The sequence below is a fragment of the Thamnophis elegans genome, chromosome 2, assembly GCF_009769535.1.
Source record: "Thamnophis elegans isolate rThaEle1 chromosome 2, rThaEle1.pri, whole genome shotgun sequence".
NCBI classification, from domain to species: domain Eukaryota; kingdom Metazoa; phylum Chordata; class Lepidosauria; order Squamata; family Colubridae; genus Thamnophis; species Thamnophis elegans.
The window spans coordinates 156557304-156571153 of NC_045542.1; the positions used below are offsets into that span (position 1 = coordinate 156557304).

Below are 13850 nucleotides of genomic sequence, written 5' to 3' on the forward strand. Positions count from 1 at the left end.
ACCACCTCTGACTGGCCCCGCCCCCATCTATTCTCTGCCTCCCGAGTCCCAGCTGTTTGGGAGGAAATGGGGATTTTGCAGTAACCTTCCCCTGCCACGCCCACCAATACATGCCCACCAAAGCAACACCACTCCCACCAAGCCCACAGAACCAGTAGTAAAAATTTTTTAATCCCACCACTGCTCAGCAAGCATACTTTCCAATGAGACAGTAAGATCATTTTATTATAATTTATCAGAGTATTCAAACAAAAAGGATTCCTCTCATGCAAAGGGGGAACCCCGATCCTTAGTTTACGTCCCCTTTTATAATTAACACAACAAATGAAAATGAAAGAGGAAAGCTGATTGGACAGGATAATAGTAATCTCCCCTTTGCCTAGGAAAGCAGTTACATGTAGTCAAACATGTTACATATCTTCATCCCATAATATCACACATGCTCATTACAATGGTTTGGAGTTCACGAAAGAGATAAACCAGATTCCAATTTGTAATAACAAACTTTTTCTTATCTGGAGGTAATCCCCAGCCTGTTTATTAGTTTAGGAATGTTAAAACAAATAAACTTGAACATCATTTTAAAAGAGAGGAAGTAAATCAAATTAAAATACAAGTAACTATGTAAGTTAGTGTTGTGGGCCCCCAGCGGCCAGCAGAGCTGGCGGCAGATTCAGACAGTGAGGAGGTTGGGGAGGAACGTGGGCCAGTCCTGGAGTCTGGGGAAGGCTCTGATGAGGGCTCTGCATCAGAGGCAGAGATGGGGCGAGGGACGTCTGACAGTTATCAGCTGCCTTCAGAGTCGGACACCATGAGGCAGATGAACAGCTGGAGCCTGTTCCCAGTGTGTGCAGGTGCAGAGTAGCCAGACAAAGGGAACAGCTAAGTGTCGACTTGGGAGTAAAGCCACAGGTGGAGAGTGAATGGCCCCTCCCAGAGGAAATAAAACAGGAGTGAAAGGGGAGTGGAGTTTGTAGGAGACAATTACCATATTTTCCAGAGTATAAGGTGCTCTGAAGTATATGACACAACTAGCTTTTGCGGAGGAAAACAAGAAAAAAAAATCAGCCGCTGCCTCCCAACAATTTGCTGATGTACGCTGTTTGCGATGTATTTCTGTGCATGTGTGCCTGACCCATAGAAAGAGCAAAGAATTGGAGAAATGTACATTGTGGCAAGGGTGGGTTCCTACCGGCATCAGTACTGGTTTGCTTCGCGCCCGCTTTGTGCATGCGGGAGACATGCTGTGGGGGTGCAGCACGCCCACCTGGTGGCCTGTTTTTGGTCCCGGGAGGCTGCCGGGAAGCTTACCAGGCCCAAAACGGGGTGCAGGGGGGAGGTCATATGCACATGCGTGGGGTCGGGGGGAGAATAGGGGTGTCACGTGCACATGCGCAGGGATGCAGAGGGTGTTGCGCTCGTATTACATTATGGGTGCATGTGCTTTCAGCATGTGATGACAAAAAGGTTAGCCATCACTGGTGTAAGGTCTCCTGCTTGAGTGGGGGGTTGGACTAGATGACCTATAAGATCTCTTCCAACTCTGTTATTCTGTTTATTCCACAAAGGAGTATGATATGATTCCAGTTCCCCCCCCCCCAATAGATCCAGACAGTCTCATGGGGGCTCTCAGCCTTCCACGAAATGATTTGCCAGAAATTGAATATATTTGGGGGGAAAATGTAAAAACAATGTCACTTTTTCCGTTACTATTTTGGCTGGGGAATTCTGGAACTTGAAGCCTACACATGCTAGAAGTTGCCACAGTTAAGAAACATTGATGTAAGCTCTGTTAACAAATACACGAATACTTTCTTGGCAAACGTATCACAAGTCAATGAAGGTCAACCCTCCTTCCTCCCCACAGCTCTGATCCAGTGGTGGGATTCAAATAATTTAACAGCCGGTTCTCTGCCCTAATGACCGGCTGTGTGGGCGTGGCTGAGGGGGGTCATGTGACTGGGTGGGCGTGGCCAACTCGACATCACTCACATCAAAGGGGCCTTGCTTCACCTCACACAGCTAAGCAAGACAGACATTAAATGAGTTGTACCCAATATTATGACCTATTTTGTCACAGTTGTTAAGCAAACTGCCATGGTGGTTAAGTGAATCCAGTTTCCTACACGAACTTTGCTTGTTGGAAACCAGTTGAAGGAGTCCCAAATGGCAATCAATACAATACAATAGCAGAGTTGGAAGGGACCTTGGAGGTCTTCTAGTCCAACCCCCTGCCTAGGCAAGAAACCCTATACCATTTCATACAGATGGCTATCCAACATCTTCTTAAAGACTTCCAGTGTTGGGGCATTCACAAATTCTGGAGGCAAGTTGTTCCACTGATGAATTGTTCTAACTGTCAGGAAATTTCTCCTCAGTTCTAAGTTGATTCTCTCCTTGATTAGTTTCCACCCATTGCTTTTTTTCCTGCCCTCAGGTGCTTTGGAGAATAGTTTGACTCCCTCTTCTTTGTGGCAAACCCTGAGATATTGGAACACTGCTATCATGTCTCCCCTAGTCCTTCTTTCTCTTGAACTAGACATACCCAATTCCAGCAACTGTTCTTCATATGTTTTAGTCTCCAGTCCCCTAATCATCTTTGTTGCTCTTCTCTGCACTCTTTCTAGAGTCTCCACATCTTTTCTACATTGTGGTGACCATTTGATCCTGGGACACTGTCTTATCTCTGGTCTGGGCTGCCTCTTCTTGATCAACCAAATGTTCTTCTACTTGCTTTCCACAGACCCAGAGCTCAAGTAAATTTGAATTTTCTGTTTTCTTTTGTTTTTCTTTAGCCCCCAAACCTTCAGGTCTGCAAGTTGCTCCTCAACCCAAGCTGGGGAAGCTCTCTGCTTCCGACATCTCTGATACATCTCTCCGTCTGGCCTGGCGCGTCTTGACTGGGAAATTCGAATCCTTCAGCATTGAGTACAGAGATGCAGAGGGCAACCCCCAGGTCTTGTCTATAGACACCGACGCCCGGGATGTCGTGATTTCCAACTTGGTGCCTTCCCACAAGTATATGTTCAACCTCTACGGGGTCTCTCAACAGAAACGATTCGGTCCTGTCTCTACTGAAGCCGTCACAGGTCAGAGATTCCAATTTCTTTAAGAGGGAAAATAAAATCCTTCTCTCTATACCTCATTATTTCTTTTCAAGGGTTTTTCTAGCTGCCATATATGTAGATATATACCGTACTTTTCGGAGTATGAGACGCACTGGAGTATAAGACCCACCAAGGTTTTGAAGAGGCAAATTTTTTTAAAAAAGATTTTGCACTCTGCAAACCTCCCAAAAATGGCCGTTTTTCATGGAAACGGGCCTGTTTTTTTGTTTTTTTTAAAAAGCCACTGAAGTGGTTAATCTAATTCTCTGCCATAAGGAGAGGGAAAGATTACGGCTTTTACATTGTAGTTTTTAAACATTGTAAGCTACCCGGAATCTCCTGTGTATGAGTGAAATATAAATTTTCTAACTAAATCAATATATAATCATCTTTTAATGAAATAATTATATTAATTATTATATTTAATAATAATATATTATATAATTATATAATCCCTTTTGGGGTGGAGTCTGGGGAACTCTTTAGTGGCCAGATGCCCTTCCTGTTGCCAGTGCGTAGTTATATTTAGCAGATGTATTCTCATCATGCCCAGATAGAAATAATATCCTCTACCTAGGAGCGAACTCACAGCCTCCTGATTGTGAAGCGAAAGATCCACCTCTAGGCCACCACACCACTCAAATCAATCAATCAATCTCTGCAAAGGAATATGCCTTTTTTCATTCTGCCAAAAACTGTCCGTCGTTCCCATCCCCTCCTCCCTTGCATTTTGTGGAATCCATTCTAGTTTCAGGAGCCTGGGTTTCCATGGAACCCAGTTTAGATACCCTGTGCTAGATCCCTTGGCCCTTTGCCAAAAGCATGGCACCCTTCGGAATGTTTTGTATTTTTGTCTCAAAGCTGCTTTTTCAAGAGGCGACTGGACTTTCTGGTTTGTGAAGCCAATAATACAATACAATACAATACAATAGGAGAGTTGTAAGGGACCTTGGAGATCTTCTAGTCCAATAGCAATATAGCAGTAGACTTATATACCGCTTCATAGGGCTTTCAGCCCTCTCTAAGCGGTTTACAGAGAGTCAGCATATTGCCCCCAACAATCTGGGTCCTCATTTTACCCACCTCGGAAGGATGGAAGGCTGAGTCAACCCTGAGCCGGTGAGATTTGAACCGCTGAACTGCTGATCTAGCAGTAGCCTGCAGTGCTGCATTTAACCACTGCCTAGGCAGGTCCAAACCCATGCCTAAGCAAGAAACCCTATACTGTTCCAGACAAATGGTTATCCAACATCTTCTTAAAGACTTCCAGTGTTGGGGCATTCACAACTTCTGGAGGGAAGCTGTTCCACTGATTAATTGTTCTGTCAGGAAATTTCTCCTCAGTTCCAAGTTGCTTCTCTCCTTGATTAGTTTCCACCCATTGCTTTTTGTTCTACCCTCAGGTGCCTTGGAGAATAGTTTGACTCCCTCTTCTTTGTGGCAACCCCTGAGATATTGGAAGACTGCTATCATGTCTCCCCTAGTCCTTCTTTTCATTAAACTAGACATACCCAGTTCCTGCAACCCTTCTTCATATGTTTTAGTCTCCAGTCCCCTAATCATCTTTGTTGCTCTTCTCTTCACTCTTTCTAGAGTCTCCACATCTTTTCTACAGCGTGGTGACCAAAACTGAATGCAGTATTCCAAGTGGGGCCTTCCCAAGGCATTATAAATTGGTATTAACACTTCACGTGATCTTGATTCTATCCCTCTATTTATGCAGCCTAGAACTGAGTTGGCTTTTTTTGGCAGCTGCTGCACACTGCTGGCTCATATTTAAATGGTTGTCCACTAGGACTCCAAGATCTCTCTCACAGTTACTACTATTGAGCAAGGTACCACCTATATTGTACCTGTGCATTTCGTTTTTCTTGCCTAAATATAGAACCTTACTCTTGCCTTTGAAAACATTTCCCTTCTCATCCAGGAAGCTTCTTCAGCTCTTATGGAAACGTCTCCAATGAAAAACCAAGAAAGTCCAGGCGTCTCTTGGGGGAAAAAAAAACACCTTTGGGACAACCGTGACCCAGATGACTGATGATCTCCGCAGACATTTCATATTTTTTTATTTCTTCCAGCTCAAGGGAAGGACTCAGAGGCAAATCCCAAGCTGGGTGATCTCTCCATTTCCGATGTCACCAATGTCTCTGTCCGTCTTTCGTGGACTATCTCGTCTGGGAAATTTGACTCTTTTGTCATCCGATACAAAGACGCCCAACGGAACCCTCAAACCGTGCCTGTTGGTGTGGACTCCCGGACAGTTTTCATCTCTGACTTAATACCTTCCCACAAATACAAGTTCAGCCTCTATGGTCTCTCTGGGAAAGAACAGTTTGGACCAGTCTCTATTGATGCTGTCACAGCAGGTGAATCTCTCTCTCTCTCTTTGAGAGGATCCTTAGTGCTCTATGAGCTTTCCTTACAGATGTTTCAGTACTCAATCCCTGAACATCCCACTCAGAAACTCACCTGAACCCCTAAGAACATTTGGGGGATTGGAGGGGTGGGGAAGAAGAGTGAGAATTTAGTCCCTGTGTTCACTTAATGTTGTGCTTATGAGCCGTGGTGGCGCAGTGGTTAGCGTGCAGTACTGCAGGCTACTTCTGCTGACTGCCGGCTGCCAGCAGTTCGGCAGTTCATTTCTCACTGGCTCAAGATTGACTCAGCCTTCCATCCTTCCGAGGTGGGTAAAATGAGGACCAAGGTTGTTGGGGGCAATAGGCTGAATCTGTAAACCGCTTAGGGAGGGCTGTAAAAGCACTGGACAGCGCAGTGGTGCAATTAAGTGGTGTGAGCGTGACTTAGTGGGCGTGGCATGGATTGGTGGGCATGGCTTGGTGGGCGTGGCAGGGTAAGGTTACTGCAAAATCCCCATTTCCTCCCAATCAGCTGGGACTCGGGAGGCAGAGAATAGATGGGGGCGGGGCCAGTCAGAGGTGGTATTTTCCAGTTCTCCGAACTACTCAAAATTTTCGCTACCGGTTCTCCAGAACTGGTCAGAACCTGCTGAATACCACCTCTGGTACAGTGGTATATAAGTCTAAGTGCTATTGCTGTTGCTACTCCACCAGCCCCTGGGGCCAAGGTCACAAGGACTGGCCCTGGGGTCAAAACAATATGACCTATCTTAATTTGAACTCATTCCTGGTTTGTGCCCCCCCCCCTTATCCATTTGCATTCTTTCTCCTGCAGCTTTCTCAGAAAGCACCAGCCTTCCAGCTGCCTTGCTCGATCATCTTATGGTCTCTGAAGTTACCTCCACCACTCTGCAGCTCGGCTGGGATGTCCCGGAGGGGGAGTTTGACTCCTTCCTCGTGAGATGGAAGGACAGTTTGGGAAGCGGCCAAAAGCCTGTCCCAGCCAAAGAAGTTAAAGTGCCTGGGGACGAGCGCTCCGTCATCCTCCAGGGACTCGCACCCAGTACCGAATACAGCATTACGGTCTATGGCATAAAGGATGAGTCGGAAGTGGCCGATATCAACACTGAAGCAAGGACGAGCGGGCTAGGTAAAGGGGCAGCATGGGTTACCCCAATGTCAAAAAGCCAAACAAAACCAAAACACCCAGGAACAAATACTTCTCAATGAAAGCATTAACGTAGTAAGTGGGTGCCAGTCACAAAAAGAGAGCTAGCTAACCAGATAGATTGACAGATAGAGAAACGGATGGATGGACGGATGGACAGACAGACAGGCAGATATGGTAAAGTGATAGAGAGCGGTGATAGAGATAGATGATAGATAGATAGGTAGATAGAAAGAGAGAGAGAGAGAGAGAGAGAGATGGTTAGAAAAGATATATATATTGTTATATTTGTGCTGATAAATAAATAAAGGGAGACTAGTATAGATCTATTTCAAGCTATTTAGCTCTCATCAGCTAGCCATACCCTTGCTGGGAATCGAACCTGTGCTCTATTAGCCATACCAAGGGTATGGCTAGCTGATGAGAGCTAAATAGCTTGAAATAGATCTATACTAGTCTCCCTTTATTTATTTATCAGCACAAATATAACAAATGTAACAAAAAGGCAAGAGTAAAAAAATATTGGGTTTCTGTCTGGATGGTCTCTTGTGACGAGCCGAAGGACAGAGAATGGAAGTGTGATCTTCCTCCCATATTTGGGCATACCAGGGGTTGTGACTTTATATATATATATATACATATACATATACATATACATATACATATACATATACATATACATATACATATACATATACATATACATATACATATACATATACATATACATATACATATACATATACATATACATCATATACATATACATATACATATACATATATATATATATATATATATATATACACATATATATACATATACATATACATATACATATACATATACATATACATATACATATACATATACATATACATATACATATACATATACATATACATATACATATACATATACATATATATATATATATATATATATATATATATATATATTCCGAGAGAGAGAGAGAGAGAGAGAGAGAGAGAGAGAGAGAGAGAGAGAGAGAGAGAGAGAGAGAGAGAGAGAGAGATGTAGAGGTGATAAATATGACCAAGAGAGGTAGATGATAGATAGATAGATAGATAGATAGATAGATAGATAGATAGATAGATAGATAGATAGATAGATAGATAGAGGTAGGTAGGTAGGTAGGTAGGTAGGTAGGTAGATGATAAATAGACAGACAGACAGACAGACATAGATATAGAGATAGATTCATTCATTCATTCCATTCTATTCCACTCTATTCCATTCCATTGAATTCCTTGGCAAAGCTGCAAACATGCCATTTGCTTAAAAGTCTAGTCCCATAATTATTGGCCTGGCTTCTGTGATGTCACAGAAAGATTACAATAAGGACCTTTCAGGTGCATAAAGTAACTGCCTGTACAATTCTTGGAAGGGAAAGAAAAGAGGTGGAATGATGGTGAAAGGGCAAGCTTCCTACCTTGGGGTATCCCTGACAAATATGAAATGAAGGATTGGGAGAACTTGGAAGTTGTGAGTTCTCCATCACTGGAGGCTTTAAAGAAGAGTCTGGACAGCCATTTATCTCACATGGTGTAGGGTCTCCTGCTTGAACAAGGGGTTGGACCAGGAGATCTCCAAGGTCCCTTCCAATTCTATTCTGATTAATTAATTAAATTAAAACTCACAGAACTGGTGGGAAATAAGTTCAGCTTTGCCAGAGAAGTCTGGGGATCTTTGGCTAAAAACCAAAGGAGGAAGAGGGAGCCATTTCTTGGCTGTTTTCATCGTCATTCCAGATTTCACAGGAGAGACCTGTCAAGAACAGCTGTAGCAGCCTATGATGCTCTTCCTGGTTCCCTCCCTCTATTCTGGGAATAAGCTAGGAATTACTAACCATAATAGAGCCCTCTTCCTTAGGACTTCTGGAGGAGGTAAAGATGGCTGCCAAGCAGGGGTGGGTTCCGGTTTTTGTTACTGCCAGTTCACTCAGGGATGTGCTGTGCGCATTCTCAGTGCATGCTATGCGCACATGTGCAGTAGTAAAAAAAATGCTTCGGCAGTTTTGGTGGGAAGGTAACAATGTTCCATGCACCTTTGGCATTTAGTCATGCCGGCCACATGACCACAGAGACGTTTTTTGGACAGCGCTGGCTCTTCGGCTTTGAAACGGAGATGAGCACCGCCCCCTAGAGTCAGGAACGACTAGCACGTATGTGCGAGGGGAACCTTTACCTTCTCTTTTACTCTTGACCTCTACCTGCTCATCTGTCCTAGGAAGGCCATTTTGGGTCATCGAGGAAGAGGCCACAATTTTTGAGAGCTCAGAGCTGTTCTTGTGGGAGACCACAAGCAACTCAGCAGCTGTGCATTCCTGGCTTGGTTCGCATCGAGCTGGGCCAGCTTCCAACTGTGGTTTCTTTGTGTAAGACCCGAGTCAATTCATCTTTGGCACTGTGCTGTTTTCTTTGTGGTCTGCCAGATTGGCCACCGTGGATCCCAAGAGGGAGGGAGGGAAGACTATTAAGGGGAAGGGGCGAGCATGTAAGAGGTACATGCCAAACCGCAGGCCTCGTTTCTGTACTCCTCTTTTCTCAGAAGGGCCCAGCTGCAGCCACATCTGATTTCAAATCCACAAGGTCGTTTTTCATTTCTTCCTAAAATAAAAGGGGAGGAGGAAGCAAACCCCCAAGTTAAACTTAGGCCTCGGGGCAAAAAGAAAGGGAATTCAACATTTTGCTGGCTGTAGCCAGCCTCCCAAGGTGGTTTCCCCAATTAAACCCTTGCTGCGTTTTAAGGCGATTATAACATTTACTCTTCCTTTTTGTTTTGGTTCTGTTGTGTTTTATATTAGAGCGAGGCCCTCCAAACTTGGCAGCTTTAAGACTTGTGGAGTTCAACGCCCAGAATTCCCACAGTTATAGTCCACAAGTCTTAAAGTTGCCAAGTTTAGAGAGCCCTGTTTTAGAGGATTATAATAGAATTAGCAGTGAAATGATAAAATTAAACAAAGGGTGATTAAATAATAAGAGAATATACTTTAATGTAAACATGTCTATTCATAGTAGAATCAAATGGATTGGAGGATTGGAAAGAATATGAATAGATGTACTTTAAATGTTTAAAGGGTTGTGATTGGTACTAGAAGTGTACATTAAGACATTGAATAATGAAAGAATGAAGGATGAAATTCTAGCATAAAGAGATGTGAAGAGCTAAATAAGGGAAATATGAATAATAAAACAGGTGAAAGATGGGAAATAGAAAAGAAACGTCTTTGAATATTATAGTGATATGGGGAAAAATGTTAAAATAGAGATAGAAATAAGAGGAGAATAATCGTATATATATATATATAGTAACACATTAAGATATACGAAAGAATAAGAGGGAGGTTTAGAAACTGAAGGGCGGTAGTAAAAGCTATGTGTAAACAATATGAAGCAATGAAAATGAAATGTAATAATTGTGAATAAGAATATTGTGTCTATTTGTATTGAAATGTATGATACCAGGTATCACACCATTCATGCATTGATATGTATAAATAGTATAAAAAAAAACTTGATGGGAAAAGAAAAGAATAGAATAGAACCGTGATGGCAAACCTATGACATGCGGGCACTCCAGCCATCACCCCAGCACAGCTTCACCATGCATGCATGTCAGGGGTGGGTTCCTGCCAGTTCTAATCTCTTCTATAGAAGAGGTTCCACAAATCTACAGTGCCATTTAGAACCGGTTCCAGCTCCCTCCCACCACCCGTCCACACATCATCCAGATGAAGAGCGAGAGGAGAAATTCTGAGAACTGAAGTCCACAAGTCTTAAAGCTGTCAAGTTTGAACACCCCTGGGTTTTTTTTTCTAAAGGGTTAGGGGTGCAAGGGTCTTGTAACTTGACAGCTTTAAGACTTGCGTGCTTCAAATGCCAGAGTTTCTGAGGCAACATTTTGGTTGCTAAGTGCCAAGCCACTCCCACCCGGTTACATGGCCGGCAAGCCACTCTCACCCAGTCACATGGCTGGCAAGCCACTCCCACAAAGCAGGCCACACCTACAGATGAGGTTCTAAAAAAATTTGAAACCCACCACTGAAGCACGTGCACCTCCTGCTGGCCAGCTGGTCTTTGCCACGCATGCGGAGCGCAGGGCGCATGTGCTAGGGCACTCACATTGCATTTTGGTGTTTCGCGCAGTGCCCCATAACCCATTTTGGGCCAGGGAAGCCTCCTGCACCAATCTGGAAGCCATAAATGGGCACCGGGGGGGGGGGTTGGGGCGCATGCACGGGGGGAACGCAGAGGGTCACACTTGCATGCGCAGGGTCACACGGCGGTCATGCATGTGGAGCGTGTGTGTGTGTCATATGCACATTGCATTATGGGTGTGGGTATGCAGCAACAAAAAGGTTAGCCGTCACTGGAATAGAATAAGAGAGTTGGAAGGGACCTTTGAGGTCTTCTAGTCCAATCCCCTGCTCAGGCAGGCAACCATATACCCGTGATGGCTAACCTTTTTCTAAAGGTGTGCCAAAATTCTGTGCATGCTCTATTGCGTGTGTCCGCATGCTCACCCATCTGCGCATATCTGCACGACCCGCCCACCTGCGCATGTGTGAGCACCCTCCCTACCCATGTATGACTGATCCCCTGTGGGGGGGATTTTCACCCTCCCCAGGCTCCGGAGACTTTCCTGAACCCTGGGGAGGGCGAAAATTGCCTTCCCTGGCCCCCCGGAAGACCGAAAATCATCTACCTGGCACGCACATGTGTCCCGGAGCTGAGGTCTGCCATGCCAGAAAATATGGCTCCGCATGCCATAGGTTCTCCATCACGGTCCAATACCATTTGAGGCAAATGGTTGTCCAATCTCTTCTTAAAAATTTCCAGTGTTGGAGATCCACAACTTCTGGAGGCAAGTTGTTCCATTGGTTCCATCCATTGTTGGAAACCAATCAAGGAGAGAAGCAACCTAGAACTAAGAAGATTTTCTTAGTCAGTTGGGTGTTTCCTCTTTCGGTTAGATTGGGTGTCTCCTCTTTTAACTAAGACATTGACTCTTCCTACAATGATGTCTTCCTTGTTTGATTTCCTACAAAAAGACACACGGACCCATCTCTTGCTTGTTCTCTTCTCCCTTCTTCCAGAGCTGGATGGCCCCCAGGACTTGCGGTTCAGTGACATTCATGAAACCTCTGTGGTAGCCAACTGGAGACCCCCAACCTCTCGCATTGACGGCTACAAAGTTTCTTTCCAGCCTTCAGATGGCGGTGAGGGTCTTTATCTACTTGTCCCCCAGGATGATCAGTTAACAGCACACAGAACCTCTTAGTGGAGTCCACACTCCACTTTCTACGGCAGAAGGAGCTCAAGGGGAACAGAGCTACCGTCGGAGAAAAAGCCAACCATTATGAATCAGCTTAGTGTGGTTTATTTGGGTACAGGGTTATTACTAAAGGTTAGGATTATGTGAGCATAGCAGAGGTGGGTTCCTACCGGTTCGGAACTGTTCAGCTGAGTAGGTAGTAACTCAGCCGGACACATGCCTGAACCGGTTCTATCCTCGGGGCTGCCATCTTGATTTTCTGTTCTGCGCATGCGCAGAACAATCTTCATTGCAGAAAACGCAAAAGAAATTGTGCGCCAAACCAGCAGGAATGCCGGCAGGAATCCACCCCAGGAGCATAGCAATTGCATTTTATGAAACTGGGTTTATGGTTTGTCGTGTCACGTTAATCAAATTGGGCCTCCTCAGTGGTCTTAGCATTTTGTAACGGCGAGCCAAGACTCAACTCTAATTTGGTTGTTATGGTAATGTTGATACCCAGTTTGGTCTAGTGATTAAAGTGCAGGCCTAAGAGTTGGGAAAATGAGTTCTAGTGGGTGAATTTGAGTCAGTCCTTACTCTCGGCTGTTAGAAAGACACAGCAATAGAAAAACCACTTCTAGAAATCTTATTATTCAGTCAGCATGTATCTCAGTGAGAGCTTTTCCAGTCTGGCCCTCTCCCAATGATTTGGGCGACAAACCCCATCATGCTCAGCCAAGATGTGCCTTTCCCATGCTAGTTCAAGAAGCTTCCTATCAGACTGGAGAACACTATATCAAGAAATCAAATAATATCTGTCCAGCACTTCATACAGTGGTGTATTAACCATCAAGCAGACTAAGCACATGCTTAGAGCACCAGGCCCAAGGGGGCACCACAAAGCTGAGAAAGAAAGAAAAAAGCCAATGAAGGTTTGTACAGTATGCACAAAGGAGGGTGGCACCAAGATTTGTCAGTGCTTAGGACACCAGTAAGCCTTAATCCACCACTGACTTCATAATAGTTCAGGCAAAGCTATCAACTCTGGGGGTATTTTTTTCCTGTTTTTAGGGGAGCCTAAAAGCATTCCAGTGGATGGATCTGAACTCAGGACACTCATTGAGGGTCTGACTCCTGGGGCCAGCTATGAGGTCGCTGTAATGTCTATCCGTGGGTTTGAAGAGAGCGAGCCGTTGGTGGGCTACATCACCACAGGTAATTCATGAGGGCAAGAAGCTTAAATGTTGGGTTCCTAGCAGCAGATCTACTTATTCATTGATCGACGCCCTTATTGATTCATTTAATGCCAGTCCTTCGAGGTAAGCCAATTCAGGAAACAGACACTACCCCAAAAAGCAGGCCTCTATAGTTCACTCATCTAGCTTTGCCCAAGGATTAGGATACACCTCCAGGGGAGGGCTGCTGGGGGTTCACAAGGGTTTGGGAGAACCTCTAGTTAAGATTCTGTGCAATTCGGAGAACCCCCAAATCCCACCCCTGGCTGGCCCCACCCACCCTTCCCCTCCCAGGAGTCTCAACACGGCTCATTTTGGATGCAGGTAAGTGCAGGGCGCATGTGGAGGCTCCGGGAGAGCAAAAACGGGCCTATCAGAAGGTCAGGAAGTCCAGAAATGGGCCTATTTCCAGCCTCCAGAGGGCCTCCGGAGCTTGGGGAAGCCGTTTTCGCCCTCCTGGAGGCTGGAGGAAAACCTCCGGAGCTTGGGGAGGGTAAAAAGCGCTCCCAACTGCCGATTAGGCCATGCCCACCATGGCCATGCCCACCCAGCAACCAGGCAGAGAACCTCTTGCTAAAGTTTTCGAAGTCCACCCCTGTACACATCTATGAAGCTCACTTATTCCACACTGTCCATGGAGATACTCAGTCATCCAGGTCAGAGTTATCCCAAAGGTGTTGCTCAAAAGGCAACTGGACTTTCT

At 45.0% G+C, this 13850-nt stretch overlaps 1 protein-coding gene across 8 annotated transcripts in view; it reads left to right on the top strand.

The window, feature by feature from the left end:
- Positions 1-13850, top strand: part of LOC116504730 (tenascin-X-like) — a 134529-nt gene that overhangs the window by 103050 nt on the left and 17629 nt on the right. For all 8 annotated transcript variants that reach the window (XM_032211940.1, XM_032211943.1, XM_032211947.1 and 5 more), the window contains 5 exons: positions 2796-3089; positions 5186-5473; positions 6300-6614; positions 11752-11874; positions 12984-13127. In XM_032211940.1, coding sequence (XP_032067831.1) covers positions 2796-3089; positions 5186-5473; positions 6300-6614; positions 11752-11874; positions 12984-13127 — 1164 coding nt within the window. The remainder of the gene's footprint in view (positions 1-2795; positions 3090-5185; positions 5474-6299; positions 6615-11751; positions 11875-12983; positions 13128-13850) is intronic.